General features: G+C 66.2%; 1 protein-coding gene across 3 annotated transcripts in view; it reads right to left on the reverse strand.

Moving 5' to 3' along the window:
• Positions 1–1,418: 1,418 nt before the first annotated feature.
• Positions 1,419–19,251, reverse strand: part of LMBR1 (limb development membrane protein 1) — a 61,553-nt gene continuing 43,720 nt past the window's right edge. For all 3 annotated transcript variants that reach the window (XM_055139982.1, XM_055139984.1, XM_055139985.1), the window contains 7 exons: positions 17,724–17,800; positions 17,064–17,141; positions 16,022–16,095; positions 15,868–15,958; positions 15,513–15,579; positions 7,018–7,179; positions 1,419–3,184 (listed from right to left, as the gene is read on the reverse strand). In XM_055139982.1, coding sequence (XP_054995957.1) covers positions 3,099–3,184; positions 7,018–7,179; positions 15,513–15,579; positions 15,868–15,958; positions 16,022–16,095; positions 17,064–17,141; positions 17,724–17,800 — 635 coding nt within the window. In that variant the 3' untranslated portion in view covers positions 1,419–3,098. The remainder of the gene's footprint in view (positions 3,185–7,017; positions 7,180–15,512; positions 15,580–15,867; positions 15,959–16,021; positions 16,096–17,063; positions 17,142–17,723; positions 17,801–19,251) is intronic.

Consider the following 19,251-nt stretch of genomic DNA (forward strand, 5'->3'; position numbering starts at 1 on the left):
GGGAGATGGTCAGTCAAGTGGCCGTGTCCAGCCACGGTCCTGGAGGCTCCCTGGAGAGCGGGCAGGCGGCTGCCAGCTCGGGGCTCAGTGACGCTGGGCCTGCCGGTCCCCACAGAACCTTGGGGGTGCAGTGCCCCGAGGGCCTGGCCCTAGGCACACCGTGGTCACACGTCAGGGCTGGTGCCACGGGGCAGCCTCCAGGCACATCCCTGACACGCGTGGGCAAGGGTGTGTGTGTGTGCGTGTGTACGTGTGTGCACGTACGTGTGTGTGCGTGCGCACTGCGGGCTCTGGAGCAGCCTGTGATCCAAAGCAGCGTCCCTCACCCCACGGCGGTCACGCGCACACACGGGCTGCCAGGACCCCATGCACGTGGGCTCTCATCCTGGAGAAGCCTGACGACACGGCTGAGCTGTGGACCCGCAGCCCCCACCTGCTCCCATGGGCGGCACCCGCCCTCCACACACACACCACGGCAGCAAGCAGGTGCACTCCAGGGGCCCCTGGCCCACCCAGTCTCTGCCACCACACGGCCACCCAGACCCGAGGCAGCGGGCAGGGCAGCTCCAAGCCGGACAGCAGCCAGACGGGTACCAGGGCAGGGAAGGGGGAATCAGAACCCCGATGGGTCGGGGCTGGGGGTCAATCAGAGTTCTGAGGGGCAAGCACGCTGACTGACTGTCGCGTCCACTGAGCTCTGATGGGCGCTCGCCTGGGCCTTCCTGTCCAAGCTCTGAGGGGGCGTGCACTCTGACTGACCTTTGTGTCTGTCCACTGAGCTCTGAGGGGAGAGCGCACTGACCTTCCTGTCTGCAGAGCTCTGGGGGGCCAGCACTGACCGTCTGGCTGACCGTCGTGTCCACTGGGCGCTGATGCGCGCTCGCACTGACCCTCCTGTCTCCAAGCTCTGGGGGTCAGCACTGACCGTCTGGCTGACCGTCGTGTCCACTGAGCGCTGATGCGCGCTTGCACTGACCCTCCTGTCTCCAAGCTCTGAGGGGCGTGTGCGTGACTGACCTTTGTGTCCACAGAGCTCTGAGGGCGTCGCGCCGAGTGGCCGTGTCTGCTGAGCCGTGGTCTCGGACCTGCTCCAGGCTGCCCCGTGAGGTGGGCGGCCGCTTCAGGCTCCGTCCTGGCGGGCGGGCGGGCGGCGTGCACGGCCCCGCCAAGGGCTCGGCCCCGAAGCTCTGAGCCAGGAGGCAGCGGCGAAGCCAGCGGGCACCACACTTGGGCCGTGGTTCCCTCGTGCAGGCCCTTGGCACCTGCCTGCCCGCCCGCCTGCGCGTGGGGGCCGTCCAGGGGAAGCGTCAGAGGCCCACGTGGGCCCGTGTGGAACGGCCCCTCACCTGCTCCGTCTCCCTGGCCCCGGCCGCCAGACGAGAAACACAACACACGCGAATTGTTACCAGGACGTGGAATCACTTTTTGCAAAACTTTAATGTCGGAGACATTGGAAAGGTCACACTCGGAAGTGTCCCTTGGGAACGAGCAAACGCAACACTGGAATGGACGGCGCGTGGGCGAGGGGCCCACAGCACGTCCCTGTGGCTCAGTGACAGGCCCGGGGGGCCACGGGCGAGGCCGCCCTCAGTGCATCCGTGTGGCTGCGGGACACGGGCCGGGCGGGGCGGCAGTGCTGCTGCTCTGGCCAGATGCCACGGCTCCCTGGCCCGGCGGGCAGGGCAGGGCCTGGGGTAGACACCACCTGGGCAGGGGTCAGGGGCCCTGGCACAGGCCACCGACCCTCTGCACGTGGCCCTGGGAGCCACAGCCGGGCCCCTCCACGGTCTCGGAGCAGAGCTGCCCGGCCCAACCCTAACCCGACAGTGAGCAAGAGCCTCAGCCAGGGCCACGTCTGTAAAAGGGGGACAGCGAACGGGCCCGTGGCCAGTCCCCCAGGGCGTGTCGGGACGGGAGCAGCAGCGGCGACCCCAGCCATGGAAGGGCCCTCCGTCCCCCCACACCTGTGCTGAGAGGAAGCCCACCCCCTCCCCCCACCAGAAACGGCGTGTGGACGTGAGCAGGAATGTTCCAGCGTAGAGCCTGACCGGCTGAGTTCCGAGGCCGTGGGCAGAGCCCCACCTCCCGGGGCCCTGGAGCCCGCGGGCACAGCCCACCCCCACCCCCTTCGGCCCGTGCCTGAAGGGGCTTCCAGGACCCCCAGCCACTTTCCCCAGGTGGGAAGCTCATGGGAGGGGCTGCCGCCACAGGGAGCCCGAGCCCCTCCCAGTGCCCAGACCTGCCCGCCTCTGCTCGCCCCCCCCCCCCCCCGGTCAGTGACCCCAGGGCGGCTCCCGGCCCCGACGGCTCCCGTCTGCAGATGTGAGGCCGAGGAGCTGAGCCCAGGAACGTTCCTCACTCGGCCAGGAGCAGGACACGGCGCCGGGCGGAAGCTATCTGCGTGGAGTCCACTCGGCCGGCCGGTTGCCGCCCCCACAGCGTCCCGCAGCGCCCCGCAGTGGCCGCCTACAGCTCGCGCACGGAGCGCACCGGCCCCTCACACAGACTCAGAGGCCACCTGGCAGGCCGCCTGCTGCCCTGGACACCGCCGCAGGGCTGGCGGCCAGCCCGGAGCGCCCGCGAGCCCGAGGTTCCGCCAGGCCGTCAGAGGCCATCAGAGCCGGAAGGCCGTGACAGCTGCAGGGCTGCAGGGGGCCTGAGCATGGACACACCTTCCCCGCTTCCTGCGACCATCCTGCTGGACCCCACGGCCGGCGGGCAGGGAAGTCAGGAGGCTGCAGGCCAGGCCCGGGGCTCCGTGACAGCCGGCGGCGAGAAACCCGGAGTGCTCCAGGCGGGCCACGGCCTCAGGGCAGACACTCACCCCCAGTCTCCGAGCGGGGCCCTCGCAGGCGGGGACTCCTGTGTCCTCCCTGACATGGCCGCACGTGCGTCGGGACCCCCGCACAGCAGATGCGGCCCCGGGCCGCCCCGGAAACACGGGGTCCTCGTGGCTGAGAAGAGGGGCCTGGGCAGCCCTCGGCAGGGAGGCCCCAGAGCTCAGGCCCTGCTGCTCCGGGGCACTGTCGCAGCCTGGGCAGAGGAGCAGGGAGGTGACGCGGACGGAGGCGGCCCCCCGCCTGGGGCACGGGGCCACCTCACAAGGCTTTCTGGTGCCCGTTGGCTGCAGGCTTGGAGGTGTCCGAGTCCCGGGCAGGGTTTGAGAACTGCAGTTTGTGGAGTCCTGCCAAGCAGGGAGAAGTGCTCAGTCAGTGCACGGCAGGGCAAGCGTGGGGCAGGGGACAGGTGAGGGGCAGGGGACAGGCAGGTGGAAAAGGTACAGGCCTGCCGGACCACATCACGTGTCACCTCAGGGTCACACACGTGTGTCACCTCAGGGCCACACGGGCCCTCCCGGCCACGTCACACACGTGTGTCACCTCAGGGCCACATGGGCCCTCCCAGACACGTCACACGTGTCACCTCGGCCACACAGGCCCTCCCAGCCACGTCACACGTGTCACCTCAGGGCCATGAGGCTCTGACACAGAGGCGCCCGGAGCTGCAGCTGGCACAGCGAGTCGGGTCATGCCTGCAGCACCCCGCTGAGGGCTGAGGAATTCGTTTCAGTGAGGTACAGCTCTCTCATGTCACCCCGAAACCTCAGAAAAGGAATTTCTCCCACGAAGCCCCAGAAACCAGGTGGCTGCCTGTCACAGCTGCCTTCTCTGATCGCGCCCCTCTGGCGCGTGTCATTCCTGCGGCCCATCTTGCCGTGGCCCCTGTTTGCCAATTTCCTCCCACGGCCCCAGGATCCTGGAGCCCCCGGGAAATCCTGCTCGAATCCAACCAGGGACCAAGTTTCCCAACTTCACCCCGCGCTGAGCCTGCTGGGGAGGGCGGGGGGAGGGGACCCAGCTCAACTCCGGCCTGGCCCTGGGGACAAGCTTCCGTCCAGGGTGGGGCAAGCACAGGACACAGGAAGCAGCGGAGGGGCCACGGAGGGGCCACAGGAGCTGGCCTGCCCCGAGGCACGAGCCGTCAGCTCTCCTCGTGGGGCAGCTCCTCGCCCGGGGCCCGGGGCCTGTCCTGCAGGCTCCGGGTCACAGACGGCCAGGCTGGGACCAAAGCCACAGCTCACTGACCCTGGGGGTCACCACAGCGCCAGGGGAGCCTCATGCTGCAGCCTTCAGGCTGACCAGAATGAAGGGCCAGCACAGAAGCGTGGACACTGCGGCGGGGAGGGGACATGGGCCGGACCCGGGAGGGCCACTCGGGACCGGAGTGCCCGGGGAACCGCACCCCAGGGAACAGGGAGGAGTGAGTGCCACGCGTGAGTGACAGCAGGGACAGGGACACAGCCCTGAGCACAGGGAGGAGTCAGGGAGTCACCAGATCAGCCAATGGAGACACTGAGCCCGGGCAGCAGAGGGAGGGGGAGCCGCAAGGCCGGACCCTGGGCGGGGAGGACCCTGAGCGGGGAGGACCCTGGGCAGGGAGGACCCTGGGTGGGGGAGGACCCTGGGCGGGGAGGACCCTGGGTGGGGGAGGACCCTGGGCGGGGAGGACCCTGGGCGGGAAGGACCCTGGGCGGGAAGGGCCCTGGGCGGGGAGGACCCTGGGCGGGGAGAACCCTGGGCGGTGAGGACCCTGGGCGGGGAGGACCCTGGGCGGGGAGGGCGTGGGCGGGGAGGGCCCTGGGCGGGGAGGACCTTGGGCGGGGAGGACGTGGGCGGGGAGGACCCTGGGCAGGGAGGACCCTGGGTGGGGGAGGACCCTGGGCGGGGGAGGACGTGGGTGGAGGAGGACCCTTGGCAGGGGAGGACCCAGGGCGGGGCAGACCTGGGCGGGGATGGCCCTGGGTGGAGAGGACCCTGGGCGGGGAGGACCCTGGGTCGGGGAGGACCCTGGGTGGGGGAGGACCCTGGGTGGGGAGGGCCCTGGGTGGGGGAGGACCCTGGGTGGGGGAGGACCCTGGTCTGGGAGGACCCTGGGCGGGGAGGACCCTGGGTGGAGGAGGACACTGGGTGGAGGAGGACCCTGGGTGGGGAGGACCCTGGGCGGGGAGGAACCTGGGCTGGGAGGACCCTGGGCGGGGAGGACCCTGGGTGGGGAGGACCCTGAGTGGGGGAGGACGTGGGCAGGGGTGGACCCTGGGCGGAGAGGACCCTGGGCGGGGAAGACCCTGGGCGGGGAGAACCCTGGGTGGAGGAGGACCTTGGGTGGAGGAGGACCCTGGGTGGGGAGGACACTGGGCGGGGAAGACATGGGTGGGGAGGACCCTGGGTGGGGGAGGACACTGGGCGGGGAGGGCGTGGGTGGGGGAGGACCCTGGGCGGGGAGGACCCTGGGCGGGGAGGGCCCTGGGCGGGGAAGGTGTGGGTGGGGAGGACCCTGGGCAGGGAGGACGTGGGTGGGGAGGACCCTGGGTGGGGGAGGACCCTGGGCGGGGAGGGCGTGGGTGGGGGAGGACCCTGGGTGGGGAGGACCCTGGGCGGGGAGGGCGTGGGTGGGGGAGGACCCTGGGCAGGGAGGACCCTGGGCGGGGAGGACATGGGTGGGGAGGACCCTGGGCGGGGAGGACGTGGGCGGGGAGGGTGTGGGTGGGGAGGACCCTGGGCAGGGAGGATGTGGGTGGGGAGGACACTGGGTGGGGGAGGACCCTGGGCGGGGAGGACGTGGGCGGGGAGGGTGTGGGTGGGGAGGACCCTGGGCAGGGAGGACGTGGGTGGGGAGGACCCTGGGTGGGGGAGGACCCTGGGCGGGGAGGACCCTGGGCGGGGAGGATGTGGGCGGGGAAGGCGTGGCGGGGAGGACCCTGGACGGGGAGGACCCTGGGCGGGGAGGGCATGGGTGGGGAGGACCCTGGGCAGGGAGGATGTGGGCGGGGAGGGTGTGGGTGGGGAGGACCCTGGGCAGGGAGGACCCTGGGCGGGGAGGACATGGGTGGGGAGGACCCTGGGCGGGGAGGACGTGGGCGGGGAGGACCCTGGGCAGGGAGGACCCTGGGCGGGGAGGACGTGGGCGGGGAGGGCGTGGCGGGGAGGACCCTGGGCGGGGAGGACGTGGGTGGGGAGGACCCTGGGTGGGGGAGGACCCTGGGCGGGGAGGACCCTGAGCGGGGAGGATGTGGGCGGGGAGGACATGGGCGGGGAGGGCGTGGCGGGGAGGACCCTGGGCGGGGAGGACCCTGGGCAGGGAGGGCGTGGGTGGGGGAGGACCCTGGGTGGGGAGGACCCTGGGCGGGGAGGGCGTGGGTGGGGGAGGACCCTGGGCAGGGAGGACCCTAGGCGGGGAGGACATGGGTGGGGAGGACCCTGGGCAGGGAGGACGTGGGCGGGGAGGGTGTGGGTGGGGAGGACCCTGGGCAGGGATGACGCTGGGCGGGGAGGACATGGGTGGGGAGGACCCTGGGCGGGGAGGACGTGGGCGGGGAGGACCCTGGGCAGGGAGGACCCTGGGCGGGGAGGATGTGGGCGGGGAGGACATGGGCGGGGAGGGCGTGGCGGGGAGGACCCTGGGCGGGGACGACCCTGGGCGGGTAGGACCCTGGGCAGGGAGGACCCTGGGCCGGGAGGGCCCTGGGCGGGGAGGACCCTGGGCCGGGAGGGCCCTGGGCGGGGAGGACATGGGTGTGGAGGACATGGGTGGGGAGGACCCTGGGCAGGGAGGACGTGTGCGGGGAGGGCGTGGCGGGGAGGGCGTGGCGGGGAGGACCCTGGGCGGGGAGGACCCTGGGCGGGGAAGACGTGGGCGGGGAGGGCGTGGCGGGGAGGACCCTGGGCGGGGAGGACGTGGGCAGGGAGGGCGTGGCGGGGAGGACCCTGGGCGGGGAGGACGTGGGCGGGGAGGGCGTGGCGGGGAGGACCCTGGGCGGGGAGGATGTGGGCAGGGAGGACTCTGGGCGGGGAGGACCCTGGGCAGGGAGGGTGTGGGCGGGGCGGGGCAGGTGGACGTGAGTGAGGAGAGGGGTGTCCAGCGCCAGCCCGCCCGGGGAGCCCGCTGGGGCTGGGGCTGGGGCTAGGGCTGGGGCTGGGGCTGGGAGTGGGGCGGGGCGGGGGGCCGGGCACTGCCTACCCAGGGCGCGGAGCAGCTCCTCGCGCATGGCGGAGGTGAACTTGCGCACGAGGCAGAGCGTGGTGACGACGGCGAAGAGCAGGTTGTAGGCCAGCACGATGTAGAAGTTCCCCAGCCAGTTGAACCTCCCGAAGTCGCCCAGCAGGTCGAAGCGCGTGATTCCTGCGGCAGGAGAGGCCGCCTGAGGCTGGGATCGGCCCCCGCCCCCCGGGACACAGCCCCGGCCGCCCAGCCTCAGGACGGCCGCAGACACGGGCTCCGAGCACTGTCAGTTGGCCGGGACGGCCAGGCGGGCCCCGACACGGAACCCCGTCACCCAAACGTGCTGAGGGACGCACCCTCGCACCAGTGCCCCGAGCCCGGCCCGGCCGGTGAGCACGGCATCGCCCTGAGGTCTCGCGTGTGAGTCCGTCGGAAGCTGCCCGGCTGCCCTGCCCTGGAGGCGGGCGGAACCTGAGCGTGGGCCAGTGGGGACGCACCTCAGCACGGCCTCGCAAACGGCGCCCCCAACAGGCGGCCTGAGCCAGCGACCCTTGGGGCTCCCGCCCACGGAGCCCAGGGAAGTTGGGGGGTGCTGGGCCTCACACATGGGCGGCCGCATCCCCTGCCAGGGGCTCCTTACACACACACATACACACACGCACATGTATACACACACACACACACACACACACTGCTGAATGTCACAAAGGTCACCCGCGGGGGAACTGACACGTGTGCGAGCGGAAAGCTTCCCGGGGCCTATGAGAGGCCTGACGCTCTGGCACCGTCCAGCCCAGCCCAGTGGCACGGCCAGGCCCACCTCTGGAGCGATGTCCCTCCCGCCCGCCCCTGTGAAGGAGCGGAGGGACAAACGGCCCTTCCCTGTGAAAGGACTTGGCGCCGTGCTCCTGGGCCAGTCCAGGCCGGGCAGGTGCTGTCTGTGCCCGGCCAGGAGGCCACGCAGCCTTCCGAGGCTGGGCCCGAGGCGGGTCCGCCTCCCCCCCGCCCTCCTCACCCCGGGGCTTCACCCCAGCACCTGCAGTGAGCACCCTGGCCGGCAGCCACCTGCTCCGGAACCAGCATTTACACAGACGGGCCTGAAGCAAGGGATTTTTCAGGGCAGAGTAATAGAACGTAGAATCACTTCGGAATAGCATTAACGCGGAGACTCAACTGACTTGCTCCTAATCGCTTCACCCGCTGGAAAGCAAAGCCTGCACCGGCCCTCAAGGGTCCACGGCGGGGACGGCAGGGCCGAGGCTCTGGCCAGGCTCTGCAGGCAGGCGGGTTCCTTGGTCACTGGAGGGGGCAGGCCAGGGTCCGGGGCAGGGGCGAGGCGGGGATGAGGAGTGGGGCCGGGGGCGGAAGGCTCAGCCACGTCCCAGGCCTGGGCGACAGCAAGGGGGCCCCCAGGGCTGCCCACGGGCCCCACGACACTCTCAGGTCGGGCACTCCACCGGACGCCTGGGCTCCGGGAGAGGGGCGTGGGGCGGGAGCCAGCCACGGCCCGACAGCATGGTCCACAGGAAGCCGGGAAAGCAGGCGGGGCCAGGAGGGCGCAACACTGCAGAGCGGAAGGACGGACGCCGTGAAGAGGACGGACGGACAGCAGCAAGGGAGCCACAGGAGCGAGCCACGCCCGGGAGCCGCCACGGAGACGCCTCTCAGGAGACGGAGGGCGACCAGCCACAGGACGACGTCCCAGGAGAACGGGCCCGGGGCCGGCCCCAGGCCAGGGCTCGCCCGCCCCGGACCACTCACCCGCCACGCGGGCAGCGCCCCGAGAGGGGAGGACAAGAGCAACAGGTGCCAGGCGGGGCGGGGGTGGCCGCGCAGGGGTGAGTGAGCGCGACAGCTCTGCACACCGGCAGAGCAGGGGTGGGGCGAGGGGGCAGGAAGGAGGAAAGCAGGAGTGAAGAGGGCGGGGGGGCAGCCGGGAGGGACGGCCAGCTCCAGGGGACGCGGGGCGTGGGAGGAGAGCGAGCAGCACCCCAGGATGACCCCGCCCCGTGTGCAGCTGTCTGCAACGCCTGGACCCGGGACCGAGGGCGGCTCCTGAGTCAGGGACACGGACGCTCGCGACTCGCAGCAGGGCTGACACACTTACGGGAAGCGACACTCCACAGAGGGGGAATGCCACGTGCGCCGACACGCAGGGTGTTTCACGACTAGGATGAGCTGCGGGAGCACTGTCCTCGGAGTAGGGCTAGTCTGTCTCCCGCATCTATGCGCTTCTTAGAGACGTCAGGTCCCCCGGCAGCAGCTGGACCCCAGAGGGGTCGGGGCCCCCCTACAGGCCGGCGACCCCCAGTGAGGGGCCGTGCCAGGGAGAACCCCCCCTCCCTGACGAAGCGGCACCTGCTCTCAGACACACAACCCCGGGGCTGAGGCCCAGACCGAGGGGCCGCGGCCCCAGTGAGGCCCCGGAAAACACCCCAATAGCGTCAGCGTCAGAGCAACGGGAGCCGAGCCCAGAGACGGAATTCTGAGAGCAGCAACCCCCAGCCAGGACCCACCCACGGGCACCGGGGCACAGGGCGCGGGGCAGGGCACCCCAGAGCATCGCCCGCCGGCTGCAGCCCAGGGAAGCCTGAAAGGGGCTTCTCAAAGGCCAGAGACCCCCATGCCTTGCCCGGGCGGGGCCTCCGCCATCAGGGGGTCTGTGCAGGCCAGACTCACTCAACAATGCCTCACGCGTTCCCAAGGCGCTTTCTGCACCTATCAGGTGCTTTTCCTGTAGAGATCTTTTCCCTTATTAATGCAGATACTCACGCATCATGTACGACATTTCCTAGCACGAAACCAACATGACCTTTTTAGGATGGAACATAGTTTTACACTTTTTAGAGGTCTGTTCAGATGTTCCTTTAAATTTTTCAAAGTATCCTCATTCTATTTTGTGTAAATTTTAAAGTGAATTAGCAAAGAATTATTCATTATATTGCTTGTTTAATTTACATATCAGTAAAAATAGTTTTTTTAAATTCCTATTACCTTATCATTGATACAATGTTGCGGAATTTCAGAGGTTCAGCTTCCACATGTTGTCACCACCTCCATGTTGTCACCACCTCTCAACAAAGATAAAGGCCTCTCTCATGTGGGTGTAAGGACACCAGCAAGGGCCACAGGCATCTGACGACGTCTGTCTACACAGGTGGGCTCACTGGGCGCGGGGCGGGGCGGGGGTGCCCCTAGGGCGGAGGTATTGCAACAATGGATGCATGAAATGCTCACTAACTGGAGTATAAAACAATAAAAATGGACAATTTATCACTTGTATCACTTGTAGTCCCGTTGATCTTCGATTTGCTCGAGTGGGCGCCAGTAATGTCTCCATTTGTCCCCGTCGTGTGCTAGTACAGCCCAATGATATCCGCTTGCTCCAGGAACAGGAAGAGCCTCAAATCATTCATTCAGGGATTTGACAAAGAAATCTGACCATCTAGTTGGTGGGCGGCCACGAGGTCTTCTGACGTCCCGTGGAATCTTGTCGGTAACAGCTCTAGTCCAGCAGTTGTCTCTGAATCGCATTACATGACCGGCCCATCTGATTTTTGATGCCTTGGCAAACGAGACAGCATCTCTGATTCTTGGCCGTCAACAGAGGTCAGAACTCCAGATTCCTTCTCTCACTTGAGTGAGACATGATATTCCCCGCATAGCTCTTTCGATTCCTCTTTGGGAGACCCTAATAGCATTCTCATCCTGCTTGTGTAGGGCCCAGGTCTCTGAGGCATATGTTAGTGCAGGAAGAACGGTGGAATCGAAAAGTTGTGCCCGGAGTCGGAGGTTCTTCTTTCTCTTAACCACCTCTTCAACACTCTTGAAGGTGTTCCATGCTGCTCTCTTCCTCCTGCGCAGTTCTGGCACCAAGTCATTCCTCATGTTGATTTCTCGACCCAGGTACACATAGCTGCTGCATTCGGAGATGTTCGTTCCATTGAGAGCAAATGGAGCTTCAGGGACTAGATCATTTTTCATGAACATTTTATAAAACCCTAAAAGTAACCCAATCTAAAATACTATACCCAGCAAACATATCTGAGAAAAAAGAACAATAAGGTAAAATCCAGACATTTCCCACACACACACACACACACACACACACACACTGAGAGAGTCCATGCCGGGGAAGGTGCAGCAGAGTCACACACACACACACACACACACACACTGAGAGAGTCCATCCTGGGGAAGGTGCAGCAGAGTCACACACACACAGACACCCCCCCCCCCGATTCTATCCCGAGGAAACGTGTGGCACAGAGCTGCCCCAGCACAGAGGGACTGTGGCAGTCACATGTGTCCAACTTTTCAAGTAACAGAACAAAGGGATACTGGAAATGACCAAGAAGGAAATAAATTGGGACCTTTTAAAAATGCAACGTAGGGGCCAGAACACTAGTAAGGGGGGTCACTGACCCCCGGCACTGCCAGGAGTGAGCCCTGAGCACCGCTGGGTGTGGCCCCCAAATAAGCCCACATACCCAGTGTCGGTGGCTGCAATATTAAAATCCAAAGATTGAGACTGATAAATCACAGGGGGCAGCCATAGTTACCAGGTATGAAAGAATCGATCAATCACTTAAGTGACTGAAATAAAAACAAACTATAAGAATGGGGGGAAGTTTACTCCTAATTGTGAATTCGGATGGGGGATGGGCGACCTCCCCCATCTCCCTGTGCTCCTGGGAGCCTGGCAGTCACGCCCACGCATTGCCTCTGGCGTCGCATGAACTCAGTAACAGCCACGACCCAGACACTCACAAGTGCACATCTCGGAGGAGAGCAACGCGCTGCAGGGATGCTCCGGACTGCAAAGTCACCATCCGGTCAAAAGTTAACTCCAGCTGTATCACCTTGCTTAAAATTTCAGAGTTCCCGCAGTGTGTGGCCACAGAGACTCTGCGCCATGAGGTACTAAGGGTAGCACACCACATCTGATGGGTGTAAAGTAGAAGGTGACCCATCTCAAGGTTAAATACACGCACACAGGCTCAACCTGCAAAGCATGTTAGTAATCTCTCATACAGGGCTCGATGGCTCTTGGGTGAGACACAACAATCTTCACACACTTTCCTCTAAGAAAACTTTCCTGGATCATTTTTAGCAGATTATTCATAACAAGCAACACAAAATAAATTATTCAGGCCCTGCTTTGGGGGCAGGCCTGGGGGAGAGTGGAAATATTCTAAATACGGTGGTGGGAAGGTGTAATGGTGGTGAGATCGGTGTTGGAATATTCAATGTGACAAATTATTGTGAACAACTTTATAAAAACAAAATTAAATTTAAAAAAGTCAGTTACGTGTGAGATTCACCCCGACCACGACAAGGGGCAGGCAGGCGCCTGGGGTGGGTGGCGACAGTCTGAGGGCTCAACTGCTACCGTGTGGGGGCGGGGGGGTGGGAGGCATGGGGTGACGGCGTGGGCCGGGCCCCAGGGGCATGGGCAGCCCATGGGCCAGTGAGCAGCCGCCAGGTGAGCGGGGCCGCCCTGCTCCTGTCGCTACCCCTGCACATACGGGCCTGTGGGCAGGGGTTGGGGCCGAGGGGCTCGGCCGTGGGGTGGGCACATGGGCTCCCGTGGGCACACACACACACACACACACACACACACACACACACGCCTGCCCACGGCACCCCAAGCACCACCAGGGTGACCCCTGGGGACAGAGCCAGCAGTGACCCCTGGGCCTCTCCCCAGCAGACACACAGTACTGCTCAGAACAGGCGTCACCGCACCCACAGGTGACCTCACCACTGCACATCTCTGCTGCGGGGTGTGTGGTCTGGACTTTGTAGCACCCTAACATGCCACGTGCACCCTCTGCGGGGCACATGTGCCCACGCCTCTCACACACCCGATCATGATGCAGAACTAGACTGTAACACGCGTCTTTTCTAACACCACTGACGTGCGTCTGGTCGAGAGCTGGAGGGAAAGGCAGGGCGGGGGCATGTGAGAGCCGGCAGAGACCCCTCCTCGGGCAAGAGACAGTGACCCACGCATCACGGAGGACACGAAAGGGACGAAGAGAAGTTCCAGCTTGTCTGGGAGAACAAGAGGTTCGAATGCTCTAAGCATGTTTTTAAAATCTGCATGTGGGTCCTGTGTGGCTTATAATTTACAGAAAGAACTTGGGGATAAAAAAGTAATCAAAAAAAAAAATTTAGGGCTGAGCAATAGCACAGCGGGTAGGGCGTTTGCCTTGCATGCAACCGACCTGGGTTCGATTCCCAGCATCCCATATGGTCCCCCAAGCACCGCCAGGAGTAATTCCTGAGTGCAGAGCCAGGAGTAACCCCTGAGCATCGCCGGGTGTGACCCCCCCAAAATAATTTTTTAATGCAAATCGTGTTGCCAGGTCCCCTAGTCTCACGTGAGACAGGAGGCTCCTGGGAGCTCAGGGGCCCAGACGTGGGCGCGGCCAGGTGAGCCCTGGACGTGGAGGCAGCACACGGCGTCCCCCTGCACCACCCCAGTCTCCAGAGGCCAGGGCCAGCCCGAGGGCGCACAGGCCCCTCGGCCTGGCCCCATGCTGTGTGTGGGTGCCAGGGACCCCGAGGACAGGGTGTGGGCCTGGGGTGTCCCGAAGCCCCTCGGCCCCAGAGCACAGGTTCCGTGTGCCTGAGAGAACGCTCTGGCGGCCGCGAGTCCCTCCAGGGGGTCTAAAGGCCCCAGGGAAGGGACAGAGTCCGACAGGGGGAGCAGGGTGCGAAGGGGGCCGCACGATGCGCCTTCAGTCGCGGTGCCTTGGGACGAAGAAGGGGCGTGTGCCAGCCAGGCCGAGCGAGAGGGGAGGCTGGGACAAGGCGGGGGGTCTCGGAGCTGGAGCACGGGGTCCTGAAACTCAGCCGTGAGTGCTCTAACTCGGCAATTCATGGTGATTCGACTTAAAAAATATGTTTAAAAGGCATTTTCCCGAAGAGTCAGCAGGAGCTGGTGCGGGAGTCGGCAGCCCGGCAGGGGACGGGGCCCTGGGGCCCGGCTCCCTCGGCAGAGCGCGGGGCCCTCGCCCACCACTGCGGCTCCAGCGCCCGGAGGAGCCCGGGGCGTGCCCTGAGCGCAGCCCTGAGCCCGCTGCCGGGGCACCACAGCCCACGTTCCCAGGGCCCGGCCCAGGACCGTTCTCTGCCCTCGGCCTTCTCAGAATCAAAGGCCCGACTCTAAAGAGCTGACAGGGGAGTTACGAGCAACTCAACAGTTTGCATGTCCCATAATACTAAACCGAAGCTTTTCTTTCGGTCCAGAAATGTGCTTTTTCAATACTGTGAAAGGCCTCTATGAATCTGTTTAGCGTATTTCTTTCTTTTCATCTATTCACTGCCGCTGGGCAGAACACGGCACGCAGGGCGTGTGGGCGCTCGGCGAGCCCCCAGGTCCACTGTACCCTAATGCGCCCCGTAATCCTGTTTGAACAGCTGGGCCCAGGCATTTGTTAGCCGCATTCTAATTGTTCATCTTGCTTTTTCTTCCTTTTATTTATCTCTATGGCAAACGGCTCGGGAATTTAATTTGTTGATCTTCAAAAAGTAAATTTTGACATTAATGTTTTCTTTGTATTAAAACTATACGCAGCATGTAATTTTCTTTCATAAAATCAGCATATCATACTATTAAGGACTAATCTTCGCAGCGCGCACGGAGGCTCAGAAACGAGAAAGGAAACGGCGGAGCGTCTGCATCTTAGGGAAATTACTTCTCGGCTGTGCTAATGCCGAGGAAACACTCAGCTACACATCAGGTCAGCAAAGGGGCTGTCGGGGCTGTCCAGCTTAGCGCCCGCTGCAGCTGTCAGGACAAAGAGGCCGGGCAGCACAAAGGGGAGACTGAGCAACGGAGGCGCGTCGTGCCCGGATCACCCGCTCGCACTGAGGCGCGCGTCTCCCTGCAGCCCGGGCTTCTCTGGGAGAGCGGCCGGGAAGGCCCAGCCCGCAGCCTAGCTGGCCGAGGGGGACGGACGGGACTCAGGGCCGTCTCATCAGGAGCGGCCAGGTCAGCCGTGAGCACGCCGGGCGCCAAGCCTGAGGGAATCCTGACCAGCGCACAGGACACCGAGCAGCAGCAGCCGCGCCCTCGCGGGCGGGAAGGCCCAGAACCGCGTCTACCCAGCGGTGAAGAGAGCGCAAACGCTCAGACAACATGGGGGGACACAGGAGGAAGGAACAAGCTGTCCTTCCTGGTGTGCAGGACTTGGTGCGGCGGGGTCCGGGTGGGGGTCAACAGTGGTGACCCTTTCCCAAAGGCAGGGCAGCCTCACCGAAAGCTCACAGACTTTTAGTGTTTAATCCAGACGCCAAATCCTATCACTAACATCATTCCTATTCCGAGAGTCGGTTCTACTTTCTTCAGACATTTCGCCGCAGCGTCTGCAGAGTTTCCTGCCCGGAGACTGAGCAGCTCGCAAGGGTGGTCTGGGGCACCCGGCCCAGGGACTCAGCCTACAGCTCCCGAGGGCCGGACGGTGGCAGGGGGCCCCGGGCGGCAGCGACCCACCGTGACTCACCCAGGGTCCTGGACATCACGGGCAGTGCGGAGCTGAGCACCAGGGTGGACACGCAGTTCCCGATGATCTGCAGGGACAGGGGAAGGATGGTCGCCCAGCGGTAAGGTGGGGACACGGGTGCCGCCGTGCCGGGCGTCCCCTCAGGATGGCGCTCGTGAGCACTGAGTCTCGCGGAAGCCTCGGGGCAGCCGCCTCACCTCCACGCGGCGCCTGAACCCAGCGGCAAGGCAGCAACTCGGGGCCCTCGGCCCGCCCGGCCTCCCGACACCTACTGCTCTACGCCTGCCGAGGGCGCCGGGAGACCCCGCCCCGCGGGGAGCAGACTCGCGTGCGGCCGGGACAGCCGAGGCCTCACCTTGGTCATGGTCGTGTCGTCCTTCCTGGGCACAAAGCTGCCGAAGACGCGGAGGCTGTAGAAGCCGACCACTGAGGACACCATCAGGTAGCCGCCAGGTCAAGGGCCACGGCGAGGACAGGCCCCGCCCCGCCCACACGCCCCCAAAGGATACAAAATCAAGATGATCTCCAGGGCGGCCCCCACGAAACCAAAGGCGGACAGGGACGCCCGTCCGATGCCCAGGCCCTGCAGGGGACACGCATCAGCGCCCGGTGGCCTCGGGCGGGGGGCAGGCGCCCCGACTCCCCCAGACGCCTGTGGCTCAGCCCTCCCCACGGGATCACGGAGGCACCTCAGAGACATGCTGTGTGCTGGGCCCCCAAGGGCCAGAGCGAGGGAGGGCCCCGCACACGCCTCCCCCCACGGGCCTGGGCGCCGAGTCCCCGGTCAGGCCTGACAGGCCTCCTGAGCGTGGTGCGGACTCGGCCCCAGACCGAGCCCCGTGCCGGACAGGCCCAGCCACACCGGCAGAAGAGCGGGCCCGGGGCCCGGGGCCAGCCAGCAGAGCACAGCTGTGTGTGTCCTGGGCCGCCGTGGGCCAGGGAGGGGGGCCCGGAGACGGGGCAGCGGGCTGGAGCCGTCCGCCCGGGGCCAGCCCCCACTGTGGGTCCCGCTGGACAGCTCTCGGGACAGGGGGATGCGGACACGGAGACGCGGCTCCGAGAGCAGAGGTCACAGTCCGTGCTGGACGCGCCCCTCCCACGGGGGCCGGACCTGAGCAAGGGCCCCGTGTCCGGACACACAGGGGGAGCGGGGAGGGCTGGCAGCTCACGCTTGACCTGAGAGAGCCCCGCTCCCCACGCAGGCCGTGAAGAAGGGGGTCTCCACAGGCCAGCGCAGCCTGCAAGAGGGTGCTCCTGGCCCACGGAACAGACCCCACACGCATGTGCACTCCTGCACGCAGACACACACATGCACACGAGACATTCACACATGCACGTGCTCATGCTGCGTAAGTGCATGTGTGTGCTCAGACACATGCACTAACATGTGTGCACAGTCACATACATGTGCACTCAGATGCACACAGACATGTACATATATGCACAAAGACACGCACGGCACGCGCACATGCGCACGCCCTTGCGGGGCACACACGTGACACAGCACAGGCGACACTGCCCTGGGGGGAGCATTGGTGCTGCCCCTCTTACCCGGGACCCCTTGGGCATGGCAGTCTCGTCCACCAGCAGGCACAGGATGTTGCAGGCCACCAGGAGGACTGAAATGGCCTGCAGGGCAGACGGGCATCAGCTCTGCCCCAGACGGACAGGCGGCCAGCACCCCAGGGCAGAGGGGGGACCGTGCCCCCGGGGCAGGAGGGGGACGTGCCCCCGAGGCAGGAGGGGGGACCGTGCCCCCGGGGCAGGAGGGGGGACCGTGCCCCCGGGGCAGGAGGGGGACCGTGCCCCCGGGGCAGGAGGGGGGGACCGTGCCCCCGGGGCAGGAGGGGGGACCGTGCCCCCGGGGCAGGAGGGGGGACCGTGCCCCCTGGGGCAGGAGGGGGACCGTGCCCCCGGGGCAGGAGGGGGGACCGTGCCCCCGGGGCAGGAGGGGGACCGTGCCCCCGGGGCAGGAGGGGGGACCGTGCCCCCGGGGCAGGAGGGGGACCGTGCCCCCGGGGCAGGAGGGTGGCCACGCTGCAGGGACCCACCAGGAGCGGCGACAGAACCGCACGCTGGCCTGTCGGGGCCCGCCCTGAGTGGACGACGGGGTCTGGCCCGACACAGGCCCGACACAGGCCCTGCTCTCGCTTCCCCGTGGCCGAGACGGGCCTGGGCCCCTCCCGGAAGCCGTGGCCGGCGGGCGCTCACCGTCTCGATGAGCAGCAGCACCATGACGGCGGGGTACACCAGGTTCCGCTCCCAGGCTGACGCCTTCTTCCGTCTCTCTGTCGGGGGACCAGACATGGCCGGGTTGGGGCAGTCTGTCCCAGTGCTCGGGGCTCACTCGGCCCAGCACTCGGTCACTCCTGGCCAACCCTCCAGGGTGCGGGACGTGCCCGGGCCACCCCGGGCCTGAGGGCGGCCCCCCACTGGGAGCCGCGTCCCTGTCGCAGAGCCTGCTGAGAGCTGGGATCTGGCTCAAGGATCCAATGTCCAGTTTCCTTTGAAACTGCCCGCGCTGCCGCGGTTAGAGCAGGCGGTCGCTCTGCCGCACCCTGGCTGGACCCACACACACCTCTGCTTGCTTCTGCCTTTCCAGGGCCAGTGAGGCGGGTGCGAGGGGGGCGGGTGCGAGGGGAGCGGGCAGGTGGCCCCGTGGGCGCTGCTGAGGCGCAGCCTTCCCTCGCGTGCTCTGTCTGCACCCAGGGCCCAGCCCGGACACGGGTGCACAGCCCACGCGGGGCCCCGAGGGCAGCAGGCAGGGCGGGAACGGCCGCCCGGACCACCGACCTTCCTCCCGCTCCCACCAGCCTCTGCTTCCCGCCACGGGTTCCGCGGGCCGCGACAGCGAAGGCTCCGCCCGGCGTCCAGGCGTGTCCAGGCCGAGGCCCCGGGCCCCGGGGCCAGCGCTGGCCTCCCACGCAGCAGAGGGCAGCAGTGGCCAGCAGGGAAGGGAGCAGGCTCCGGGCACAGCCGCCCGCCCAAGGGCCCTGGCCACGTGGGAGGGGAGGGAACCCGCCCAAATGTCGGCGTCTACGCCGCCCCGGACAGACGCTCGCTGCAGCCTCGGGAAGGTGGCAGGGGTGAGGCACAGAGGAGAAGGGAGGCAGAGGGCACGGGGCGGGTGCAGACGAATAGTCAGATGGAAACTCCGAGACCGAGAACCACCAAGTAAGTCTCAGAGTTTTAGTTTGTTTCCATTTTCGTGTGTTTATTTTATTTTGATTCATCAGGTCAGACCCGACAGTGCTCAGGGCTTACTCCTATCTCTGTGCTCAGGGGCCACTCCTGGCGGGGCCTGGGGGTGCTGGTGCCGGGCATTAACCCTGGTCAGGGGAGCAGGGCCGAGACGGGCAGACCGCAGGGCGCGAGGCCCTGAGGAGACAGGCGAGGGCCCGGGCGGGCAGGGCCACAGGCAGCCACGTGCCCCCAGCCCAGGTGTCCACGCCCAGCCGAGCCCCGCAGGGCAGCCCGGGGGCAGGGCTGGGAGCAGCCGGGCTCGGCCATGGACACGGCACCCGGCAAGGCTGCCTTCCCAGAGGTGGACGGTCACGTGGGCACGGCGGGGCGGGCGGGGCGGGCGAGGGCAGCAGCCCGAGGGGAAGGGGAAGGAACCGACCCCGGGCCCGAGGCCCAGGACAGCGTGACCCTCTCCCCAAACGCAACGTGCCGGAGGCTGGCGGGAATGTCAGGGGTCCTTCATCTGTTTAATATTTCAGGCAAAGTCTCCGAGAGA

Source organism: Sorex araneus, chromosome 1 (assembly GCF_027595985.1).
Source record: "Sorex araneus isolate mSorAra2 chromosome 1, mSorAra2.pri, whole genome shotgun sequence".
NCBI lineage: Eukaryota > Metazoa > Chordata > Mammalia > Eulipotyphla > Soricidae > Sorex > Sorex araneus.